At 34.6% G+C, this 27,076-nt stretch overlaps 1 protein-coding gene across 1 annotated transcript; it reads left to right on the top strand.

The window, feature by feature from the left end:
* Positions 1–15,261: 15,261 nt before the first annotated feature.
* On the top strand, positions 15,262–25,250 carry e96h-0303 (juvenile hormone binding protein e96h-0303). Its single transcript, XM_073076859.1, has 5 exons — positions 15,262–15,368; positions 19,450–19,669; positions 22,085–22,209; positions 22,786–22,938; positions 23,971–25,250. The coding sequence occupies exons 1-5, from the start codon at positions 15,314–15,316 to the stop codon at positions 24,120–24,122; spliced, it is 705 nt and encodes a 234-aa protein (XP_072932960.1). The 5' UTR covers positions 15,262–15,313; the 3' UTR covers positions 24,123–25,250.
* The last annotated feature ends 1,826 nt before the right edge of the window (positions 25,251–27,076 follow it).

The following is a 27,076-nucleotide window of genomic DNA, read 5'->3' as shown; positions in this document are numbered from 1 at the left end:
TTTCGAAAATTTTTGATAACACCGAAATGAGTGTTATTGGTCGATAGTTGTCAATAGCTAATTTGGATCCTTTTTTTATGAATTGGCTTTACTATCGACTGTTTTAAAATAGTTGGAAAAGTTCCACTAGAGAAAGAAAGATTAATTAAGTAAGACAATATGGTTGAAAGTTCGCGTGCACAAAATTTAAGTGGCTTGGTGGCAATTCCGTCAAATCCTACCGCTTTCGTGTTCTTTAGGGATATTATTTTATTTATTTCATCATGAGTACATGGCACAACATGCTACAACTTGTCATATATTGTAGAGCTTTACGTGTGTTTCTAATTGTATTTTTATTTGTCAGAGTTTTATTAAAGGCGTTAGCAATTTCAAATTTGTCACTTATTCTATTTGTCTCAAAAATGATTTCGTCAATTGTTTCATCCATGTCAATGTTTACGCAGTCCTTTTTTATTAAGTTCCAACATGCTTTACATTTATTTTTAGATTTTGACGTGACAACGTCTTAAATTAGGTTGCGGCTGGGAGTCACTTATGAAAAAGTGTAACGCCCGGTAACGTTACGATGAGTCACCGAACGAGAGAGAGGCCCGCCGAATGCCTTGCGTCTCTCTCCCACTCAACTATGATCGGTCTGCCGCGCGCGCAGCACTAGAGAATTAGGCGCATTGAATCGGCGCATGCTTGTGTCTCTGTCTTTGTCTTACTCGAACGTTCTTGGCGTTGGAAAAACAAGAAAGCGTCACAATACAAGTTCACACGTGTGGTTAAAGTATCGTCAGCTGTGTCTGTAGTGAAAATATGGAGTGCTTAGATTCGTCATTTATCATTTACAACAACTACAACAATAAAGGTAAATAATTGTACACTGATATTTCATTATCGTAAACTATGATTGATTGATTAATTGTTAGATTGACACAAAAGTTGAGAAACTGAGTTTATAGGTTATGTCATACTATTGATAAATGTTGATAGTGTTAAGTAAATTATTAGTTTAAAATTAATTAATTAATTAATTATTATTTTACAAATTTCTTTTGAAAAATGCAACCATTCCATCAGTATTTTCATATGACGTTGTCACGTTCAACTATCGTCAGTAAACCGACTTTACAGACAACCGATTTTTTTAATAATTAAATTGTTATAATGCCTTTGTGACGTCTCTATGCATTTTCGTAACAGTTTGGAGTATGTCTTATATTTATTCTTAACGTCTTGTGATTTACTTCGGTATGATTGGAATCGTAAGAACCTTTTGTTTTTGCAACTAACTCTGAGTCCTTTGGTTATCCACTTCTTTTTACCGTTTTTTACAATTTTTACTTTGATAGTTGGAAAGCACAGCTTGGTAAAAAAGTGAATACATTTCAGAAAAACAATAATAAGCATCGTCCATGTCTTTTTGTTCCATTACTTCCGAAAACGAAAGACTAGACATGCATTCACGAAATTTCCTAAGGTTTTCTATGCAATAATCTTTTTTCAGAATATAAAAGAACGTGTTAGAGATTTCTATGTTCTTACAAGGAATATAAAGTAATTGTGCTGTTTCATGATCTGAAAGGCCAAGAGGCAAAATTTCACTATACGCGTTAACTATGTTACTTATTAAGTGATCAATGCAAGAATTCTGTCTTGTAGGGTTTTTTACGTGTAAGATCAGATTGTAGTTTTTTATTATATTTAATAATTCACAAGTATTTTTACTCAACTCTAATGTATTTATATTTAAATCTCCAGCTAACACATTTTTTTTTTTAGTTTTGTAGGTTAACTTTTGTAGTATGATGTCAAGTTTCCTAATAAATATGTATATGTTGGACCGAGGTATTCTGTACAAGCAAATAACAATAAGATTCTGACTAGGTATTTCGATGCTGCAACATTTAAAACTATAATCAGTAGATAGTTCGTCTAGATATGGCAACCTGTTCCATTTTAAGCCTTGTCTAGCTAATATGCATACCCCTCCTCTTTTATTTTTGTTGGCCCTATTATATGAGGATGCTAATTTATAGCCATCAATTTTAATCATGTTTTCATTTTCCTGTTGTAAGAAAGTTTCTGTAAGGCATAATATATCTGGATGTTTCTTTTTATCTATTAGGTCAATTAAACAAATATTGAGAATATCGATTTTAGAGATTACGCCCGCAATATTTTGGTGCATTATTTTAAAACATGTTCCACCAACATTTGACGTTCCGAAAAAAACACGTTGGAGTTTTAGTTACAGCTTCATTTGTATCGGATGGATCTGTTTGTGTGTATTGATTTACGCATATTTTTCTATACCCTGTATGTACGAGTTTCACCGCGTCTTTGCTAAAAGGTAGAAATTTGAGATCATAATCTAATTGATCCAAAACAGAATTGATTTTTTTACACAATTGATGAATGTAGTATTTGTGCTGTAGTTTATACTCTACAGAATAATCCACAAATTTGCACTGTGAAAACTGTTCACTTATCATTTTTAACATATTATTCAATTTGTTTTCATTTAAATAAATGTTATTGCGTACTTTTAGAATGAGCACATGACACATATACAAAGATTTTAATGAGTAACTTAATTCAGTAATTACTTTAATAGGATTAGAGTCATGTTGACCCACACATAAGATCACTCTATCATCTTTTGTAATGTTATAAAGTTGACAACACTGTAATATATGTTCCGTCGATGCATATGGTTTCACAAAAGATGTTATTTGATACCTTTCATACGGGCTATGTCTTCTAGATTTTATTTAGTTTTGTGACAAGTGTACACATTGTTGACCTCTAAATATAAATATTCTTTTGCGGGTGTTATTTTCTGTCGTGATGGATTTTGAACTTGGGTTGACTTTTTGAGTAGGGTTTTATTGTGTATTTTGTTTTGTTTTTTTTTATTTTGTAAAGTCATATTTGGAGGACTTTTAAAAAATAAAAGATAGAGAAAAGATTAAAAAGACTTTTCTTATATCTGAAGTCAATAATGTAGTAGGTATTACCCACGTCATTTTCTTAAACAATATAACCTATGTTAAATTATCAGGTAAAAAAATACGTCATATGCAATATACTGAATGCGGTACGACTACTAGCCTAGTGGTTAAAGACAGATAGATCGGGAGATCTGAGGTTCGAAGCCCAGGTAAGGGTTTCCAATTTTATATACCCTTAATTATAAAAGGATATTGATACATATATAAATGGTAGTGTGGTAAGGGAGACAGACATTTCCGAGGCATTCCAGCTTAGTCCTCAGGGGTAGCAGCGCATCTGTGGCTGACCTCAGGTAGGAATATCTAATCCTATCTGGGGTTGATTACAGATGTCCGTGGGCGGCAGTAGCCACTTACCATCAGGTGGACTGCATGCTCGTCTGCTCCTCCTATAATATAAAAAAAAAAAAGGTAGAGGAAAGAATTATCATGGGTGTGTGAAGTCTTCCAAGTCGTAATTGAGGTGAGCGGACTAAGGAGGTGGACTAAGGCCTAAACCTTCTCAGTAGGTATATAAAGAGTCTGGTGCCCAGCAGTAGGATAGGATAGTAATAGGTCGATGATAATATCTTCGTTTTCCAAATTCATAGTATTACATATTCTAGAGATAGAGTCCTGTAACAGCTATACAGACGGTGGAAGCTTAGTAATAGGGTTCCGTTCTTACCCTTTGGGTACCGAACCCTAAATAGTATTTAAGAGAGGTCAGCGGTTGGAGCTGGTTAATAAATCACAGCAAATAGATATTAGTTTGTGGTTTATCTTTGATCATTGTTAACGCTTTTCCTTATAGGTTATGTTATTATTTATGTTCCCCATGATGAGCGGAGTTGATTACTTCGTATTTACTGTTCAATTAAACAAAACTGCATAACAATAGCCTTTTTTATTATGTTTTTTTTTTCTTTTCGAGGGGGAAACCTTCAAAAGGTACCCGACGACGTGGGAGCGACGCCGGGTTATGTGGGATTTTTCCCGCACTAAAACCCCCCCGGTGGCCGTCCTCAGCGCTTGTTGGAGAACTCCGGGATCTCCAACGGAACACAACCGGAGTCCTCCGAGCGCGATGCCCGGAACGGGCTCTGCCCTGGGGGAGCGTTAGCTCCTCCCACAACATCTTACGGTGATTACTACGGTATGCGACCACACATACCGCCGTCCTTCCCGGGGTAACATACTGGATGGTTCGAGTTCCCACTCTTGCCGCCCGCAACCCCGGAAGCCCCCTTTTAGTCGCTTCTTACGATAGGCAGGGGATACCGTAGCCCTATTTTAGTCCCGGAACTACAGGAACAGCATAACATCAGCCTAGTGGTTGATTCGCGGTTTTTCAATCGAGGGGTCCAAGGTTCGAATCGCACGCACGCACCTCTGACTTTTCTATATTATGTGCGTATTAGAAAATAATTTTCACTTGATTTAACGGTGAAGGAAATAAAGCGAGAAAACCTTCTCATTCTGTGAGGAGACCCGTGCCCAGCAGTGGGACACTAATGGTTCACTGATGATACAAAATATCTAACATGTTCTTCTTTTCTTCATAATTTATAATATTTTCTTTAGATTGTAGTTACCTTAAAAACATTGGATAGATCGTTTATCAATAATAGGTTAGCCTATTTAAAGAATACATGCCTATTATGTCGTCCCATAACCGTGCTAGGAACGTGTAAGTAGAAAAATAATTCTTTGTAAACGTTCTTTATTAATAAAATCAAACTATTCAATGATTTGCCTGCGAAATTCAACAATTCTAGAAAATGCATTGCACTGTGCATAATGCAATATTTTCAAAACAAAGTATTTTTTGACAGCGTCGTTAAGAAATAACTTATTTTATTTTAGTCTACATTTGCTATGCGCAGTTAAACATTAAACTAGTTATTTTATCTTACAAAATTAATTCTTATCATCAAATAAAGACTTTTTGCGTGGAAACAATTTTGACGCAAATGTTAACGACATCCTATTGGTCAACGTCAACAAGTTTTTGTTTTTAGATTTTCCAATAAAAAAATATTTAATACATACCTAAATGTGTTAATTAGGATTGTTATCTAAATAGCATTAATATTTGCCTTTTACTAGTTATCTTTTTTTTATAATATAGGAGTAGTAGACGAGCATGCAGTCCACCTGATGGTAAGTGGCTACTGCCGCTCATGGACATCTGTAATCAACCCCAGATAGGATTAGATATTTCTATCTCAGGTGGGCCACAGATGCGCCGCTAGGCGTGTGGTGCCGCCGGAGTTGAACCACAAAGAGTTCTACCATCTTATCTATAATGTCAATGAAAAATATACATAAAGGTGGACAATTTGGATTAGTCATGTTGTTTATTGAAAAGATTTAAGTATTTAAATGTAGTAAATGTTTTCATGATTCGATTTAGGAGGTATCAACGCTGACCGCCACATACAATTCTACCTTATAATAACAGCCTTTACCATTGAACGAAATTAGGTGTCTCAAGCTGTGGCCCCTGGGCCCAGGAGCTTACGGGCTTCGAGGTGTCCCACTTTACCTGGGTAAAACTCAAGAGGTCAACCACCGGTGCTAGGTTCCGACGTTTGGCGGAATTTTTGAATAAAATAAGATGGGGTGGTCTTCGCGCTACCCCCAGTGGGTTGATGGACAACCCTTGGTGGTCGTGGTCACTGAAGGGTGTCGAAACGGAGAAAACTTATAAGAGGCATCGTATTGAGTTCTATCGTACCTTCTTCTATTCTACCTATGAGGATTACGTTGGAATGCCTCGGATTGTAAGTCTCCCTTATCCCCTTAAGAGTGCTGTTACTATGCAGAAATAGGTGCGGCGGCGGAGCCTTCGAAGTGGAATCCAAAGGCTTCCACTACCATTTTTAAACAGGTCTCTTTTACTTTGTTTATGGTTCAATTCCACTTTATTACTACATCAAATATGTCATAAAAACGAAGACTTAATACGCTATCAACACGAGATGGGTCATTTCTGTGAAATACTTTACATAATTATTTATGTAATAAACTACACCGCTGGGTTCATAAGTGGATTTGCTTTTATCTGAAACCGCAAAAATAAATATTAATAAAGAGGAGTATATAACTACTCCAACAGTCTTCGGAGAATAACAATGAGTGAACGACAACAACAACGACAACTGCGTGTAAAAGGTGGTAGTATGCTCTATGGTTCGACCTCAGCGGCACCACCGCTTCACCTAATTCTGCCTAATAATAGCAGTGTTAAGCGCTGCTGTGTTCTGGTTTGAATGGTGTAGTGAGGGAGACATCCTTTTCTGAGTCATTCCAGCTTAATCCTCAGGAGTAGCGGCGTATCTGTGACAGACTTCAAATAGGCAATAGACACTCACCATCAGGTGGACTGCATGCTCGTCTCTTACTCCTATATTATAAAAAACACGGATTGTGTGTGGTTATATTAGATACATAGGTAAGGAATACCATGGGAACTTTTGAAATATAAGACACTTCAGTTTTTTTTAAGTACTTAGTATAAATCAAGTCGTATGTATATGTTGAGTGCCATGTGGCAACTCAAAGTTCGATTACATTGTCAATAGAGTTGACTACAGAGTCAATATGTTAAGTTTTTAAAAGATTCGGTCCCATTGCTAATTATTTAGTTAATATTCGAATGACGTCATTGACTACACATCAATGCACTTGACTCGTGGAGCCTTTTCCAATTTTACATATTAGCTCTACGTAATACTACAATATTTAGTTTTCCAATCGTGATAATAAATAATAAGTATCATTGAAGTAAAAGTTAGGTAATACCATCAAAATTACATTTTAGCCCTTGCATCTAGCACAAAAAAAATGTTTTCGAACTCAGTCTTAAATTTTAGGTACAATATGACAACTACGTAATTAATTGAATAAATATATATAACAAATACGCTAAAAAGTATGAATAAGTGGAATATTCCTGTCCATCTCTTAAAAAGTTGTGATCATACAATTTCTGACCATAGGTATAGATTTGGCAATACACTATTATAGTATTACTTACCCAATAATTAACTTACCCAATAAATTACTTAACCAAAAATACTGATTTTATGGTAATATTTTAGCTAATAACAAAAAATATTATAGAAAAACTAGTTTCATTATTATTCACACTTCATCCATAGACTTACAGAATAAATAAGCAAACTTTACTTCATGCACGTTATTGCTTGTCAATAACCAATCGCGTGCAACCTGCGTTATTTCATCTTTAAATCAATCAATCAATGCAAGTGCATAAAGCACAGCAAGTTAAAGAAGCAGTGAAGTGAGTTGTAACTCGGCCTCTCAATCAGGAGCCAGAAACCAACTGAAATTGTCATATTTTGCTTAAAAAGTTAAATTTCCTGCAAAAAAAGCAAAAATATGATTAAAATAATATTGTTTTAAGAGATGGTAGGTAACCCCCCAGGGGTTCGAATCGATCCCCGGACCCCTCATTTTCGAAGTTATATACGTGTTTAGAAATAAGTTAATGCTTGCTTTAACGTTCAATGAAAATATCGCGAGGAAACCTATTCATTATGAATTCTGTAAATAAGTCCACAAAGGTGTATGAAGTCTTATAATTTGCACTTGGCTGGTGCGTAAAACCCTTGGAAGAGCAGACCCAAGCAGACCGATGTCCATGGGCGGCAGTGACCACTTACTATCAGATGGACGTAAGCTTATTTGCTACTCCAATCTTATAAATGTCGTTGACTATTGTAAACACGTTTTTAAAGTTAAACGGATGACTCTACATGACTCTACATCATTAATGAAATTGCCGAAAAACTATGAATAACTATGTAGGACGGAATGTAATTGTGTAATGACAGGTACAGTATAGGCCTTTGATAAAGTAATATAACGTCTATGCCCTACAGAATTAAACCATTTTCGTTTGTTTGGTTTGGATTTTTTTATACAATATAGTAAATATGTACTTTTCTTATTTTTGAAAATATACAGAAACATTTAGTGTAACTGTACATAGACAAATTCTGTGTCTTAAAGTCCTTTTTACTAAAAAATATGAATAATTGTACGTAGGATTTTTTATTTAAACAAAAATGATGCAATTTATCTTTCGGATATGTTAAAATGAGTAATAACATAGGAACACGATGGACACGAGATTTTTTACTGAAAACACATTATTATGATTAAAATTAATAACAATACGCAAATCATATTCAATTACATGTTCGCTTTATAACAAAATACATCGTATTGTGACTACAAATTATTATATTTTTGAAGACTGGAATTTTTTTTTCATATTTATCATGTCACAATTTAAGATTGTTACTATTATTACGCGACAGTAAAATTGCCGTAGATAATTAGTTTTGTAGAAGCAAAAAATTTAGGCAAATTACAGGTGATTTGATTTTGTGTATTTATCTCGTAAGGCTCGTTGTATCAAGACGACTCTGCTACTATAATTTTGATTGGCAAGAAATATTGAACATATTTTTAAATAACTTTGATATAATTATTAAATCGAAATACGTAAGTATAATCTTTACTGATATGATTTACTAGTTAAGGCGCTTATATTACAGTTAACCTACCATTAAATTCAGCGCCAACTTTAAAAGTAAAGAATTTTTACTAAATATATATGTATTTTGTATTTATAAGCAATAGTAAAAATAAGATAAGAAATTTTTCTTATAACCTATTTTACAGTTGCAGAGATGTATAATGTATTTTTTTGTTAACTAAGTTTTATGATCTTAGTTTTCATTTGGCATTATTGAAAAAGTAGAATGGAATAGTACCTAACCGGTGTCACTTTCGCATTATTATTTTTATACTTGTTATAGAAAAATTTAACATTAAAACAGATGTGGTAACCCTTTCGCAATTTTTACCACAATATAGTAAGGAGTTAATCACATAGTAATAAATCTTATTCGGCCGAATCTATCACACAGGCCATTGAACTTATGGCCAAAAGCCGAGATGACTGTATAATTATGGGGATTAGCAAGTTGAACTTAAGTAATGACGCACTTCGCCAGAGGGCGTTATACGCTGCTGGGAAAAAACAAAGAAAAGTCATAGGTTCACTAAAGATCAAACGTCAATATTTTTAGGTAAAAGACCCTTATAATACACAATATGTATGATACATCCTCGTACGCAATAAGTGATAGTTTTGTGGTTGAAACTCGGCTTCTAGAGTCTAGTGGGTCCAATGTTCGAACCTCAGGCACGCATCTCTGACTTTTTCAAAGTTACGTGCAAATAAGAAACTAATTATCATTATAACTTTTTTCATGTTATTGAAGTAAACATTTAACCGAATGCGGAGAGTAATTTTTTTCGAGCAAAAATATATGTACCAGTAATCAGTATTGTATCTATCATTCTTTGGCACGCCCTATAACCCAAAAAGCTAAATTGTGGGATTAACAATGATATAATATGCTATATGGTTAAGTAATCGGGGTTTTGTTTTATAATAATTCTCTAATTATCATTGTTATTTTACCTGTATATTGTATTTTTGCTTAAAAACTCAGTGTTTTACTACTTTTTGGGATATCCGCAATATAAACACAAAGGTATATTCTTCGATACGTATTTAAATCCACAGATTTCAGAACGTTATAAGTGGCACATAGCACTTAGACAAGTATCTTATTCTATAGATTAATTCTCTAGATGTAGATACCTGTGTCCTTTAGATAATATTACCTGTCCTACATTAATTAAAGTATTAAAGGTCTACCATTGTACGGTCACGTAGGCCGGAAAGAATCAGTGGCTATGTACATGGTGTTAATTACATGAGGGAGTCATTAGAACTACTTGATTACGTGTTTATTTCGCTTTTCTATAAATAAATGTTTTCTATTCTCGTATGAATACTAGAGTTTACTGCGTTGTAATAGATCACGTCGTAAACTTCCCATTATTTCTCCATTAGTCGACACGGATTCTCATATTGAGAGGGGGTTTAGGCCATAGTCCACCATGCTGGCCAGGTGCGAATTGTCTTGACATTTTGAGGACTTCTTATTTTTTTAAAGATCTCTCCGGTATGTAAGGGTCATGATTTCTTCCTTCACCGCTATAGCAGGTGATAAAAACTTTGAAAAACCAGAGGTACATGAGCTTTTCCTATAGTACCTAACTTCTCGATTGGTTAAATTGATTGTTCCGGGCTCGATCCCCGGCCAGACAGACTTTGAATTATGAATTTAGATATCTGTTCTGGGTCTGGGTGATTGTGTATTCGTCTCTGTGTGTGTCCATGGCACCCACGATACAGGGAATCCTAGTGTGGAGCTGTGAGAGTGGAAAGCGTTTCTTTTTTTGTACACGGAAACCGAAATAAAAACACAGTTGTACAAACCGTTTACAATTTATAGATACATTGGCATGTCAGAGGTCGTTGCTCTCGGGACAATGCGACTACCTCGGAAACTTTATTTCACCGGAGTCCGGAAGATCGGAGATCAATGCTGACTTGTGACCTTCTTTGACATGACGAGTAAATAAAATGGATGCGTCTGTCTGTATTTTATGGTTCCGTATCCAAAGGACAACAATGGGACTCTATTAGTAAGCTTCTGTTGTCTGCCCGTTTGTCACGGGGCTCTCTCTTTTGAACTGTAATGGATAGATGGTGTTTTTACAAATACTAAAAAAAAGGTAGAACCCTTTGTGGTTCGACTCCGGCGGCACCACCACCACACCAATTTTTAACTAATAACAGCAGTGTTAGGCGCTGCTGTGTTCCGTTTTGAAGGGTGTGGTAAGGGAGGTAAGGTAACTTTTCCGAGGCGTTCCAACTTAGTCCTCAGGGGTAGCGGCGCATGTGTGGCCGACCTCAGGTAGGAATACCTAATCCTATCTGGGATTGATTACAAATGTCCATGTGCGGCAGTAGCCACTTACCATCAGATGGACTGCATGCTCGTCTGCTACTCCTATTTATAAAAAAGGGGGTCCATGTGTGGACAAGATGATATGAAACATTTTGGCGTTTTTCGGTATGTCTGTCGAACTGCAATAGTCTACCTATTGTTTTAAATTTTCATAATGCATGACGAAACTATTCTATAATTGCTGTTATAACAAATATTGAAAATTACATAAAAAAAATATAATTTGGTGATACGGAAACTCTCGTGTGGGAGTTCGACTCACACTTGGCCAATATTTTTTACAATAGGTAACTGTTATTTTCTACGCATATAATGTAGTATGTGTATGTAAGGTACAAAAATATAAGAAAAACAAGTGAAATCATTTTTTGCTCTCGAATCCACGTTTGACGACCCTTGTGTACGTCTAACTCATAGGGGTTTTGGGTTTGTCCCTGTAGTTCCGGGACCAGAATAGGGCTACGGTATCCCCTGCCTGTCGTAAGAGGCGACTAAAAGGGGCTTCCGGGGTTGCGGGCGGCAAGAGTGGGAGCTCAAACCGCCCGGCCAGCAACCCCGGGAAGGACGGCGGTATGTGTGGTCGCATACCGTCGTGTACAACAGACGGTGCGGCGAGCGGCATGCTCACCTGGACGGAGCCCGACGGGGCAACGCGCTAAGAGGACTCCGGTTGCGTTCCTCTGGAGATCCCGGAGTCCTTTACGCAGCGCCGAGGACGGCCACCGGGGGGGTTTTAGTGCGGTAAGAATCCCACATAACTCTGTGTCGCTCCCACGGCACCGGGTACCTTTCGAAGGTTTCCCCCTCGAAAACAAAAAAAAAAAAAAGGGGTTTTGGGTTCGATCTCAGGTCAAGTTGATGCCTAAATGTTGAATTTAGCTTATTGTTATGGGTGACCGTTTGTCTATTCGTCTCTTTGTGTATCCATGGCAGCGACAATACAGGAAATATCACATTGTAATTATGTGTGGAAAGTGTTAATCTTGTAAAAAGTAAACCAGAGACCCAAAGAATGACTAAAGAAAAAATATAGGCTTGTAAGTAATAAGCAAAAAACCACAAGCACAAACAGGATAGAGCTCTGTGACAGACGGACAGAGGGATTAATAGAGCAGGCTTAATAATAGGGATTCGTTTATACTCTTTGGGCACATAACCCTAAAAATTACTTTATAACACATATAGTCATGTGAAATACGTCAGTTAATTAAGAGCGCCTTGTATTATACTTATCAGTTTTATGGCGGTGATTCATAACGTTTTAAGAATTCTCTTAATGACCGGTGTGTTGACAAATAAACAAAACCCGATTTAGCCATTAATTCGTTTGTCACGTAGAGCTCGTTATTCTTGTTCATATCCTGGGTTGTTGAGTGTTGACACCGTTGACTTGTTCAGCTCAACACTGCTTTCGATTAAAAACAAAATATTACTTAGAAAAAATATGAGTTTATTTTCGACGTCAATGAGTTTATGAGGTAACACATGTTAATGTATTAATATATATGTGATGTTCTTTGATAACTAACATAAAAAGGATGATTTTATCATCTATTTTTTGGTCTTCACAAATCATTTTAGAGAAACAGTTTTAGAAAAATAATTTTAGAGAAAAATTACGTATAAGTAACTAATACTACGTAATTTACGTAATAAATACATATAAATAAGTATTTCAAACATTTTAGGGACATTCTAAAATGGAGACGTGGCAAAACTTTATTCACGCAACAATTTCAATTCTCAAATCTGGTTACTTTTTCTTGTTAGGAGTGTTCAATCTGTGTATTTTATTGACCTAAGCTGATGTTTTGATATTTTATTTGTGAAATAAACTTTAATTAAATGTAGTACGTTGACGTTGCGTTTAGAGACATCAAAACTAAAAGTACTACACAAAATCGAAAAAGAGCTATATAGACGTACCTATCAGTTGTCATTTTCCCTAGCAACTTAAGAAATATCAATATGAACATTAATAACTCATAGTTTACAATTAAGCTGTCTTTCCTACAGTTTTATTAGAATTATAGTATTAATCATCTTTTAGGTCAAACTGGAATACTAAATATATCGATGATCAAGATTATGAGGGTTTTAAAAAAGCACATGAGTATTTTACCGACGATTAAATGCCGATTTTCCTTCCTTCTGACTATAAATTGATATTATTTTAATATCTAGGCGGACATAAGTTGCTTTATTAGACACGAATAAATACATTATGTATTTCCCAATTAAAATTGTATAATACAAAAAATGGGATGTACCTAATGTTTATTAAGATTACAAGGTAAAAAATTCGAAATATTAAATTAAAGAATTTAATTATTATAGCATGCCGTGGTCACTACCGTGATGAATACCTATTTCTATTTTTTAACACCAGTGTTAAAGGTATGTATTTACCGTGGAGGCAGCTGTTTTAGTGAATGCTGGAACCCTTGGGCAAATAAGAATTTGGGGATCAGTTAAAACATAATAATAAAAAGCGTAAACGATAAAAATCAAATATTAAAGTGTTTTAGATAACATAGTTAATACCTAAGTGTTTACGTTAACATTAACTGCATTATGCTTGCACAGGCCTTTTTATTCTCTCGTTAGAGTAGGGGTCCTAGGCATGGGCCTTATTGCCCCTATGGTGTTGGTTGTGGAAGACAAATTTACATTTTTTTGCGACACGCAGAAATCACTTGCCTTTGATGCCAGTTTACTTAACGTTCGAAGTTCATTCGGAAGTGGTTTCGGAATTCCATTTCTAGTTCTAAATTTTCTGGAAAACCCGCCACGCCTTAAAAATAATTGTTGCATTTTAAATAAGGTAGCGCCATACACTTTCCTTTGTAAACCTAACCATTGCATAATTCTAGCACATCGTAATAATAACACATCAATTTACTCATGTTTACTCATAATATTCTCCACTGACATTGAAATAAGAACACAATGACCAATTCGATAATCGTTTATCACGTACTTATTCGTTAGGTTGTTGTGATCAGCAGATTTATACGCGTGAGTAATTAAACGGTACTTGCAAATAATTGAATACTAGCATGTGTGTAGTGAATGTAGGTCAGAAGGTAGTTATATTGTAAAACGATCAACGTCAACACACGAGATTCTGCCCTTTTACTATCCAGTAGACTTCTATTTTATTTGTTTCCACTATACTTGGATAGCAAGTAAGGTATGAAGGTGGTAGAACCCTTTGTGGTTCGACTCCGGCGGCATCACCGCCACATCTATTTCTGCCTAATAACAGCAGTGTTAGCGCTGCTGTGTTCTGGTTTGAAGAATGTGGTAAGGAAGACATACTTTTCCGTGGCGTTGCAGCTTAGTCCTCAGGGGTAGCGGTGCATCTGTGGTCAACCTTCAGGTAGGAATATCTAATCTTATCTGAGGTTTATTACAGATGTCCATGGGTAGCGGTAGCCACTTGCCATAAGCTGAAATGCATGCTCGTCTGCTTTTCCTATATTATAAAAAAACACAAATCGACATAATTTGTCAGTAATTTTCATTTAGTTTGAGCCCTTAACGTCATATCTAGGTACGGTTTATTAATCACATCTTAATTATGTTTCATATTATATTATTGAATTGTTAATTGATTCGCCGTAAAATAAATGCGTAACCAGTTAACTGATTTACCACAAAACAGTTAAGGAATATTTTAATAGTATTCTATAAATATATCTAATGTAATAGCTACTACAAGACTAATTTACTTTAAAACCTTTTGAAAACCCTAAGGAATTTTTGAATTAGATTCTGAAACGCGGTGATTTTCATTCTTTAAAATATGTCAGTGAAATTTAAAATGATTCATTATAATTTTGATCCAAAAAATGTGTTTTCGTTATATTTATGTTTTGCGATCAATTACTTTGAAACACGGTGATGATAATCTGATTTCAATAAGTTTATTTATCAATTTGTGCTTTCTATATACTGTTAGGTATATTCTACGTTTTCTCAGACTTAACTGAATAATAAATATATTAGTCAATCTATTTAATTTTGTCTACTATGTCGTCCAATTTGAATCTTAGTAGGCAAAAATTATATCGATTAATTTATAATTATCAATTATAACGAGCTTTAATCAAATTTTAGGTACCTACGTACTAATCACATTTAGAAATAAACCACATCTGATTTGGCAAATTTTATTTTAAATCACAATATGAACTTCGAGTTTTTCGGATAAAAGGAACAATTTTACGGGTGAAAGACTTTGGGTCAAATATCTTGCAAACACTTTGATCAAACATTTGTATTAATGAAGATAATGTTTGCACATTAGTCAGTAATTGGCCTTTTGTTGGTGCTATATAATGCAACTGCGTCGGCTTGTTGTCACACTGTACTCTCGTTGTTCTTAGAAGATTGTACGATATGAAGGTGTTGCTTCTTTTCGTTTGTGCGTTGTGTGCCGTTCAGGGGAATTTGGGTGAGTTGCTATTAAATTGTGACGTCATAAAACATGATTGTTGGACAATTTTAATTTAAAAATGTGATCAATATCAATATCAATATTAAAGTGAATAGCATATGATAGAATTTTTGTATATAAGTAATTTTCTCCATGATAAAAATTTTATGTATGTTGTCTGCCCTATATAATGTCTTTGTGATTCCTAGAAAGTTCTTTTAAAATAGGTTAGGATGTTTCCAATATAGACCCAGATAAAGGGACAGATTAAAAAAAATACAGGTTTAACATAAATCTATCTCAAACGTAATTATGATTTCAAGATATTATCACCGAAACATTCCAACACACTTTTCAAACTTATAATCCCACATTTTATTTCTGTGTCGTTGGGTTCTGTCTGAGACACAAAGAGGAATACATACATACAGGCAGACGTAGAATAAAATCTTAATTCATAATATAGATGTCTGACTGACCGAGGATGGAACCTGGATTCTTCTGCGTGCCATACCGGTATGGTAACCGCTCTACTCCCGCTTTTTAATTTCTCTCTTTTAATACCTAGGCTAAGATCTAAATTAGGGACGACCATCACCTATCCGTTTAATACATGCAATGTGTTTCATATCATAGTTAGTCTGCTTAAAATATATCGCAAAGCATTGGCTAGAAATTGCTTAGTATATTTGCTTAATAACAAATTCAAAAATGTTGCCAAAAAGGTTGTCAACCGCTGGTTTAGGTTAAAGTTCACCGTATTTTTAAAGTGCCAGTTCCTAGACTTTAAACTCTTCAGAGAATATTGTCGAAAATTCAATGCATAGGGAAGTTTTAGCTTTTTTGACTGTGATGTACAAAAACCCTTCGAGTAAGTAGAAATCGAAAATATGGGTCATAAGCATACATCAGTAAAGATACTTCGCCGCCTTGAAATTGAATGAAGCCACAAACGGCTTATTAGTAAGTTCTTTTTTTGAATTGTTGACAAAAAAAAACATTTTTAGAGAAAATTTACGAATAAATAGCTAATACTGCGTAATTTACATATAAAAAATTATTATTTCAAATATTTTAGGGACATTTTAGCACGGAGACGTGGCAAAACTTTTTTACGCAACTATTGCAATTCTCAAAACTGGGTACATTTTCTTATTAGGAGTGAGTAATCTTTACTAATCTATGGTCATAAGTGATAAATATTGATAGAGGTACATCCATGGTCAAGAATAGTCTAGCCACGATATCTCCTAGTTTAATAATAGAGCCTGATAGAGATCACGTTTGCCTAGGTCAGACACACCCTTCCAAGTATGCATTGATCTTTTTATAATGTTATAGGTATTCTTCTAAATCTATATTAATGTGGTATTCGTATGTAATGCTGAAGACATTATTTATTCTTTTGTTAAAACGTGCTAGAAGTATTTTTCAAATATGATAAATAATTCTTTTTGAATATGATTAACCATTCGTAAGAAAAGGTTTTAGAGTAAAAAGATAAAGGTAATGTATGAAATCATGGAAAAACTAGCTTGGGATTAATAAAATAAAACTATTTCTTGATCCATTCTAAAACTTTTATTATTCCCGCGTAAAATAAAACTGAAACGTCAAGAGCGTTATTTTTCTTTTTTTATGCTCACTCACACAATCGTACCAGCCAGTGACTATAAAAATGGGAAATTATTATAATAAAAATAAAACAATATCATGAAAAAACACAAAATAATTAATTAAAATAATACTGTAATGAAATAATTTGAATATACTTCTAACAGGATAGAAAACCGTTTAATTGTGAAAACTGATGTGTGTTGGACTATATAAATGGCAAAATTAATCTACTAACAAAAAAATATATTAAGGTAATTATTTCATACAATAAAACAGGAAAAATATTATGATGTTGAAAGATAAAATAATAATTGAGCCACTTAGGTCCAAAGTAATATAAAAATACATTTAAGAAAAACATCAGCGGTCAGACCATAGAAAATTTTAGGTCAATGTGACAATTCTAGTAAATGACCTTATGGAGGCTCCATAGGATATGTTGAGGTCATTCTTATTACGTTTTATAAGTGACATAAGATTTTCCTTGCTTATTTTTTGTAATATTGTTGTGACCTTAGATTCTTTTATATATATTTATGGTGTAAGGTTTTTCAATAAAAACGTGAAGTTTTTATACACACTGTAATTTATGGACTTCTCTCGAAGCTCAAATAGGATAGGTGTCTTTAAACAGATTTCTAGTGCAATACGCTGAACGAATCCGTTGAATATATTGGTAAGAAAAAAATACGGCTAGCAGAATCTATTGGGCATATAAAATATTGGGCCTGTCTAGAAAGTATAAGAAGCATATTAACGGAATTCTTATAATTCTCTTTTCACACATTTGTGACAAATTTAAATGAACTCTACTATAACTTTAATAAAAATTAGAGGGTGGGAGTGGGTCTGAGATTCAAACTCGGACCCGATTGAGATCGAGTTTCAAATCATTAGAGTCATCACTACTTATACATACGAGCATACGGCCGATTTTAATAATCAATCTATCTAATGTCTTGCCTACCAAAGATCGACATTTGACAATTTCTTCATTCTAGACATTGTTAAATTCGATCTTTTGTAGGTAATTGGATAGTTTTGTTATTACTAATAGGAGCCTATGGTAAAGCAAAATTACTATTTTAATAAATTATATTATAGTCATGATAAGGGTATTTTTTCCAAAAATCTCTTTGACAATTGAGATTCTCTTTATGTGAATTTCCTAACTACGAAACTAAGCACATGAATAATAGCAAATTTCGCCATTTGTCAACATAATGGAGTACGAAATCTGAAAGAGTACCTTGGTTGTAAGTGTATACTGCGTGACAATGAATAGTTGGACACAAGGCATTATTCCATATATCTACATTAGTAACATGTATTTTTACTTATCACTTCAACCTTGTCCTAGAGTGCGAGTTACTTAGACCACTAATGTGTGTCGTAGTGGTTTTAATTACGATTTTTTTACACGAAGTTCATCTGATGTTCATCTGTAAGTGGCGACTGTTGCCCGGTTGTTGTTGTTGACAGGTGAAATCAAACTTAAGACTTAGCCGTCAAGAGTAACAATCTATAACCTTAGGTAGGAATCTAATCTTCTCTGGGATTATTTATGTCCATGGGCAGCAGTTGTCTCTTACAATCAGGCGTATTGCACACTTATTTACTTTTATCGTATAAAAAATCGAAATACAACTAATGCCTCAGTCATAAATAAATTCACATGAGCTTCCATTGATACATAGCACGTGGAGTTACGTATGATATACTCATAGCATACGATTACTACTTACGTATTACTCAAGCCCAGTAGCAAACATCTGATTTAGTACAACGTTATAACGTAATTAACACTTGTTACTACGTCTCATTAACACCTACAGTGTAATTGTTTAAATGGGTAATAATCATGCATTTTTTTCTTATCAAAAGATACTTCTACACAATGTTCACGTGATTAAAGTAATGTGCTTGCTTGCCGTATTTTTTTTTAAATCGGAGTAGCAGACGAGCATGAAGTCCACCTGATGGTAAGTGGACTGGCTACTGCAGCCCATGGACATCTGTAATCAACCCCAGATAGGATCGGCCGGCCGGATGAGGTCGGCCACAGATGCGCCGTTACCTCTGAGGTAAAGCTGGAACGCCTCGGAAAAGTCTATCTCCCTTACCACACCCTTCAAAACGGAACACAGCAGCGCCTAACACTGCTGTTATTAGGTAGAAATAGGTGTGGCGGTGATGCCGCCGGAGTTCAACCACAAAGGGTTCTACCACCTGCCGTATGTTGGATTCTGTACTAAAAACAAAAGACGGAACCCCTGAAGGATCACTTGTATGTCACAACCAATTTGCTACGAAAATATCGAACCAACACATCTGTGACTAACCTCAAGTCAGAACATCAGGACTCTACTCTTACCTAGAGCTAATTACAGATGGAGGGTGGGAAAGGTCACTTACCATCAGGTGAACTAAGGTAAACTATACGTTTGCGAATTTTATAATATAAAAATAATTTTCTTTCCAGCACCCTTCATCACACCGTGCAAGCCATCAGATCGGAAATGCCTCAAGACATCAGCTCAAAAGGCGGTGCCAGTGTTCGCGGCTGGGGTCCCAGCGCTAGGCCTCGAGACCCTGGACCCCATGCACATGGCGCGCATCAAGGCCAACCAGGCAGGCCTCGACATGGACTTCAAGAACACCGTCGTTAAAGGCCTCAGGAACTGTGAGGTTATTGATTTACAGTAAGTTGCTATTTTTGAAAACCAGCGCTTTAACAATTTTTATCTTAAGAATTCTTAAGACTTTCTTCATACTTTTTACCAGAAAAAGTAAAATAAAGCTACAAGGACTAAAAAGAAAAAAAAATTTTTATGTTCACTACTTTGTTTTTGTTAAAAAAAATCACACTGTACAATACAACATACATACAAATAAATAACATACATACAATACAAATGTAAGAAAACTACGCTACGTACATATGTATAATAAAACAAATTAAAGCGACACTCCTAGTTAATATCGTTAGATAGCATTAATTTTCCCTTGTCGGAAGCTTTATAGCCGGTTGGCCACTAACCTGTAACATTAATCTACGAATTCAAATCGTGATAAAACTATACTTTAGATTCCGCCCGCTTGTGTGACTATACACCTGTGCCCTACAGTAAAACATAATAAGAGTTGAAATAATAGGCGTAAGTATAAACTAAATGAGAAATATCTTATAGTACTAGAACTTAAATATTATAATCTGTTACCGCTAATAGATAATAAAGTACTTAACAAACTGGTTTTAATACTGTAATAACGATGATTTCATGTTTAATTATAATCGATCGAGCCACGTCTGTCATTGTTTGACGAATGTATTTTGATCGTAAATTAGAAAGAGAAGAATAAGGTTCTTGTCGTATTTTAACACCGGAAATATTATTTGATAATTTTAAAAACGAATAATAGTAAATGGAAGCGCAAAACCGTTGACGTTTTCTATTAATTTAAGTATATGCCCAATCTAGGGTTTAGTTCACGCGATCTCATTATTCCTCATTTTTTGGCTTTTAAAACTAAGAATATTTAATAACTTTTTTGATCAATTCGCAGCTTTTCACCAAATATTTCGATGGTTTAACATAGATCGGTTGAATGGTTGAAAGGTAGAACGAGTATGGTTCGACCTGGGACATACTACCGCCACACCTATTTGAAGCATGAAATAGTTTTTCATTTTGGAGGAAGATGGAGAAGATGTGGATGTGGAAGTCGGTCGACATCCACAGAGCAGATTTCCATGGGAGGCAGTAACCAGTGCAGTATGAGCAGAACTGCAAGCTCGTCAGCTATTTCTACAAAAACATAATCTATTGCTGTATACCTCCATAATATGCTCGTTTCATTCTATCGCCTATAGCTTACCTGTTGGTGGTAAGGAGAGTAGATTATAAATTATCCAGGAAAACGTAACTTAAATCTATTATCAGAAAATCTTCACATCCATTGTTAAGAGTTATTGTGTGGTTATTAATAGCTAAAAGTGGGTTGCACAATGTAACTTTAACCTTAACAAAGGCCTAAACAGTTGTCAAATAGATTTAATAACCGTAGATGATTAAGCTATTCATGAGGTCACACCTAACACTTAACATAACCGGTCGATTTCGATCGGTTTAAGTTATTGTTCATGTTAACTTTTGTAACTGCCAACGTCGATTAAAAATTGTGTTGACAGCGACACAAATGACGTTGATGGCAAATAACTAGTTGCAACACAGAATTGTTACATACCGTCGCTATAGTTAAAGTTATTGTTATAGTTAACTTTAACGATAACTTTAAACGGATGTCAGTGCAACTCGCCCCAATGTTCTATTTATTAATAGGGCTCGTAGGTCGTTTAAATGTTTCTTTAGTTTTTCTTGATACTACAGTATTTACAATTATAATGGCCGCTGTTGCTACAACGACTTGAAGTCACGGCAGATTAATAAAGTAAAAGACAAATGAAGGCAAAAAGTTAAAAGATAACACGTGTTTAACGAACCTATTATCCTGAGTATTTGCATAATTTCTTATTCACGATTTAAGTGATTCAATCATTGTTAATTTATTCATGGACGTTTGTTACCAACCGACACTCTTTAAATAACCGAAACTATTAATTAGTATATCAACATAGAACATAGAGATAAACAACTTATCTTCCATAAGAATTAGTCACATTAAATTCAGTTAATTATATGACTTTTTAAATAGTAATAATTAATTTATAATAAACACATAACTTTGAAAAATCCGTTGTGCATATCTGGATTTTGAACCTGAGACTGAATTATGTGTAGTGATATACATTAATTACATACACTTATTTAATTCACATGTTGCTACTAAGCTTACGACCCGCGTGGCAGAGCGGTCGACACAGCGGTCTCACACGCAATGGATCCGGGTTCGACCCCGGCCAAATATTTGAGTGATAAATTTGGATATTTGTTTTGGTGTTTGTGTATTCGTCCTTGTATGTGTCCATGGCACCCACGACACAGGGAATCCATGTGAAGCTGTGATTGTTGGAAGCGTCTCTTTCTGCAGTCTTTATATGCAAGCGTAAATTAGGTGTACAACGGTTCCTTTACGCCTTTTCTTGTATTTTCCAGGCGCCTGCAACACAGAACGCTGTTTGACCTGAAGTGCTCGGTGACGCTCATCGGTGATTACAAGCTGGGCGGGCGGCTGCTCATCATGCCCATCGAGGGTCACGGCAGATACAAGATTAAGATACGTAAGTTGTCCCTTAAGTGCTGTCTAAATATCACCTGTTACTGTGTAAAAGTCTGCTAAACTGAACGTGGACTGAACTTAAAATTAAATTGATTATACTCAGACGACACCACCGCCGCAACTATTTTTACTTAATACCAGTGTTAAGCGCTGCTGTGTTCTGTGGTAAGGGAGGTATAATTATGGGAGGCGTTCTAGCTTAGCTGTGGAGGATAGCAAGCCTGAATATAATCTTATCTGCGGTTATTTACAGATGTCCATGGGTAGCAGTAGCCATTTACCATCAGGTGGACTGCATGCTCGTTTGCTATTTCATATACCATAAAAAATAACTCTTTCTGTACATATAGTCCACACTAGGAATTTGACTGTGCCGTCTGTGTCAAGAACACACACAAAGACGAATAGACAAACACTCAAGCAAAGAATAGAAACCTAAGTCCATCATTGTAATATTGATCTGCACCCCGCGCAGAATCAAATCTGGAACCCACTGCATGTCAGACCGGTATAGTGTCTCCGCCATACGGTTCGTCAAATTATATTTGTATTTTAAAATCCTATGTACATATTCCAGGTGATATCCTGGTGAAGGTGGTGCTGGACATTGGCGAGAGGACGGTGGACGGCGAGCAGTACTGGACGGTGAGCAACTGGCGGCACTCGTACGAGGTGCTCACCAACGCTGAGTTCCAGTTCCAGAACCTCTTCAATGGGCAGAAGCAATTAGGTTAGTTTCAAAAATCTATACGAAACAACTAACTTCAATGTCATAACAAAAAAATAGATAAGTATCTTTATTTATCTCTTATTATTTTCTGTAAATTATTTGTTTCTTGTGTTTGGGCAATAAATCATATTATTATTATTATTAATATTAAGTATAGAGGAAGAGGGTCCCCTTGTGTAATTTGCTACATACGAGTACAATGACGTCAGAATCACATCAATCATTCGATTATATGCTCGTATAGATATTCGCCGAATATGTAAAACGACCCGCAAACTAGCATATGCTAGCTGCCTTGATCGTCGTTTTAATGCTTTTCAAAAACAATGTGACTATTTGTACAGGTACTGGACTAATAAATTATATTTATTCGTACATTTATTCATTTTTTTTTAAATATATTTATTCGTACATTTATTCATTTTTTTTTCTTTAAACAATGTGACAAATTCAATTTTTTTTAAATATATTTATTCGTACATTTATTCAATTGGTTAGGTTAGGTTAGGTTAGGTTAGGTTAGGTTTTTTTTTTTTTTTTTTTTTTTAAATATATTTATTCGTACATTTATTCAATTGGTTAGGTTAGGTTAGGTTTCTTTTTTTTTTATTTTTAATTGATTTCGAACGGGCTGATGGCGATCGACGTCATTTTTTGATGTTAAGAGCTTAGTTTCTTAAATCGATCGGTAGAGCCGTTTAAAAGTTATAAAAAAAAAAACATTTCAAAAAAAAATTTTTTGTACTTTTTTTGAGATTTCTCAAAATCTACCGGTTCGAATCGGATAATAATAAATTGTTTGTCCAGTACCCGTATTAATAATTATAAATTATTCGTACGGTAACCGTATTAATAATTATAAATTGTTCGTACAGTACCTGATTGAAATTAAATTAGATTGAAAATTATTTTCTACTTTTTAGTTGATTTTATCATAAAAGCGTGTTTTTTTAGTTTTTTGAACTATATTTATTTTATTTAATAACTAACGTGTTTTGTCAATTAATTAATTTCAATTTAATGATTTTCCAGCGGATGCCGTCCACAGCTTCGCGAACTCCAACTGGCAGGGCATCTTCCAGGAAGTGGCGCCACCGATCGTGAAGGCGATCGTGGCGCGGATCGTCGAGGAAACCGTCAAGTTCTTCAACAAAGTTCCCATCAAGGACCTCGTCGTACAGTAACATGATCTCATAGTTTGCGGAACTTAAACCTGATTTTAAAGTAGTTTGTTATGGTTTTAAAGTGCCCACTTTGTACCATGGATTGCCATCATCTAATTCTTAATAATAGTTGAAGAATCTTCAAAAGGAACTTATTTCGAGTTGGCTACTTGACGTCACTTAGAATGTTTTATGCCTTACCAAGTCTTTTAAAGCTTAGACTCTTCAAATCCACTATTTTCTATGTAGAAATAGCAAACGAGCGTTCAATGTACCTTATGGTGGTGGAATAGACATGGAATACGTAGCGTATGCCTCTCTGATGAAATGTTAAAAATACGTTTCTACCCGAGGTCGATCATTCGACCGATTCGATCAGATACATTACTACCCATGAGGACTAAGCTGGAACACCGCGAAAAAGTATATCTCCCTTACCACACCCTTCGAACTAGGACACAGCAGCGCTTAAAAATGCTGTTATTAAGCTAAAATAGGTGTGGTGATGATGCCGCCAGAGTACAAGCACTGAGGGTTATACCACCTTCATGCATACTTGCTAAAACTAATCTCTACATATAATAAGAATGTAAGCGTGGTCGAATGCACACATCCGTAATATTTTTAAGTAATTTATATTTTAAAAATAATTCATTTATGGGGTTGTGACATGTTGTGCTGCTTAACAGTTGACAGGAGAAGATAAGTTGGTTTGTAGAGAGTACGACACTATATTTAAATATCAATATTTAAGTGAATTAGTTGTAATTTTTAACGTTTTATCACAATAAAAATTTTGTATTAGAAATTCAGTATAGTCCGCGTAAAACTGCTAGTCCGTTCTGAATATAGCAATGAATCGCGACGCCATAGTAAATTTGTATGACTACACCTGCTCGCAACTACTTCAGAGCAGACTAGCAGTTTGGCGCGGAATATATCTTGTATTAAAATGCATTTTCTAAACTGTAGTTTAAGGCAAAGACAATAATTATATACAATTATGTACATTTAAGCTATAATTAAAAAATAACGGGATATATTAACTTCACACTTTATTTTTAAGTTATAATAGTACTATAAGTTACAATACCTATAATATTTTAAATCAAATGAGTATATAATATGTAAAAAATATGCGCTGTGAAATAAAATAATATTTATTATGCATATTACTTTTCATTTTACATTGACTCCTATCCAAATATTGGGCAATTGAGAATAATAAAATCACCGAAAATGTGCGTAAGTGACATCTGTATGTAAATAAAATATTCATTTTGTAAGATTCAAATAAAAATACTTAAAAGATGAAGCCCGTGACAGTGTAAAAATGAAATTGCATGCGGTTACAAATGTTAAGTAACACGCGTCGAAGCTTACAACTCAAGTATTATGTTGAAGTTTATCAAAATTATAAACACATTTGTTAATGAGATTACAATTTTGTTAAAGTTGGAAATCCATCTGTGTTTACTGTTTGATTTGAGTATTGGATTACACCACTGACTAGTTAGCTAGCTTAGTGGTTGAAACTCGACTTCTGGATCGACGAGTCCGAACGTTCGAATCCCAAGAACACACGTATGATTTTTCAAAATTATGTGCGTATTACAAATTAATTATTACTTGCCCTAACAGTGAAGGAAAACATCGTGAGGAAACCAGCATACTTGAGGTATTTAAAAAAAGTTTTCAATGGCATGTGAAGTCTACTAATACGCACATGGCGGTTGACTATGGCTTTTCCTTCATATTCTTAGAGGTGACCCGTGTTCAGCACTGGGTCAGAAATGGCTTGAAGACGATTTAAGTATATCAACAAAAATATACACAAGAAACAGTCTACATAAACATTTTTCATAAGTTACAGACTGGTTACGCATCGAACAAACTTTTTTAAACATTCAAAAGGTATCCGTTGCCGTGGCAGAGTTACCGAGTTAAATGGGAACTTTATCCAATAAAACCCCTCGGTGGCCGTACTAAGGCCGTCCTTAGTGCTCTACTAGAGATGAACTAAGAAGGCCTCTTTGAAAACTTATGCTTTAAAATGGGCATGCAAATAATGAAAATAGCTTGTATTCTTTAAAGAAACCTATATATAGAGTAACAACGGTATAGGGTATAACATTTACATACATAGACTATCATTTATACAGAGCCTACCTACCTTTACTACCTTTAATGTATTTTCAAGTTATTATATAGTTTACAGTGAGTAAGTTAAGGAAATTTTTTTTAACAAAAAATACAACCGACTTCTATGTCACTACAAAGTAAAAAATAATTGAAATAAATGTTGGTTTAGTACATATTTGTGAAGTCGGCGCTCAATATATTTAGTTGGATAACGATGTCAACAGCGTGTCTAATATGATATATTGATGATATGTGTCAATTTCCAGCTCGTCCCTACACAATAAAAAAAGAATTATTAAAATCGGTCCACTAACGGCGGAGTAATTCGTGTACATACATAAAAAAAAAAGAAAAGATACCGGCCGAATTGATAACCACCTTCTTTTTGAAGTCGGTTAAAAAATACTAGGAAGTATGTACGACTACATTATAACTGTCACTTAATTTATGTTCCATTACTTCCAATATTTACATTGTCAAAGTCATGATCACAATTCGACACGGCAAAAACAAGCAAGCTTAAACACGAGTTCATTGACCTTACGATGTATATTTATATTATATTGAACGTTTTATAAATTTAAATAGCCAATACTTTCATTTGTTACTTACTACAATGTAGGGCCATAACTTACAAGCTTAAGTAATAAAAGTAATTTACATAACTTACGTTAAGTGTATTGTCACTTTGTGCTAGTATTATTCAACTTAATAAATAAAATAATGATTTGCGTAATTATAATATAAGTAAAATAAAGTTCTACATGTATGTACAACAACAATACACACACATAAATATTACTATAGCAGGAAACTTCAAACTACTTTTTATA

This window comes from Epargyreus clarus, unplaced genomic scaffold (assembly GCF_041222505.1).
Source record: "Epargyreus clarus isolate Ecla_fem2 unplaced genomic scaffold, WU_Ecla_fem_2.2 ptg000009l, whole genome shotgun sequence".
NCBI lineage: Eukaryota > Metazoa > Arthropoda > Insecta > Lepidoptera > Hesperiidae > Epargyreus > Epargyreus clarus.
This window is presented reverse-complemented; position numbering and strand designations above follow the sequence as displayed.

What these genes read in the sequence shown, in the direction of transcription:
- e96h-0303 (XM_073076859.1), top strand. Translation starts at nt 15,314, where the DNA reads ATGAAGGTGTTGCTTCTTTTCGTTTGTGCGTTGTGTGCCGTTCAGGGG. An exon ending in TGCCGTTCAGGGGAATTTGG is followed by an intron (nt 15,369 to 19,449) that starts GTGAGTTGCTAT and finishes TTTTCTTTCCAG; the next exon opens with CACCCTTCATCACACCGTGC. An exon ending in CAATGGGCAGAAGCAATTAG is followed by an intron (nt 22,939 to 23,970) that starts GTTAGTTTCAAA and finishes ATGATTTTCCAG; the next exon opens with CGGATGCCGTCCACAGCTTC.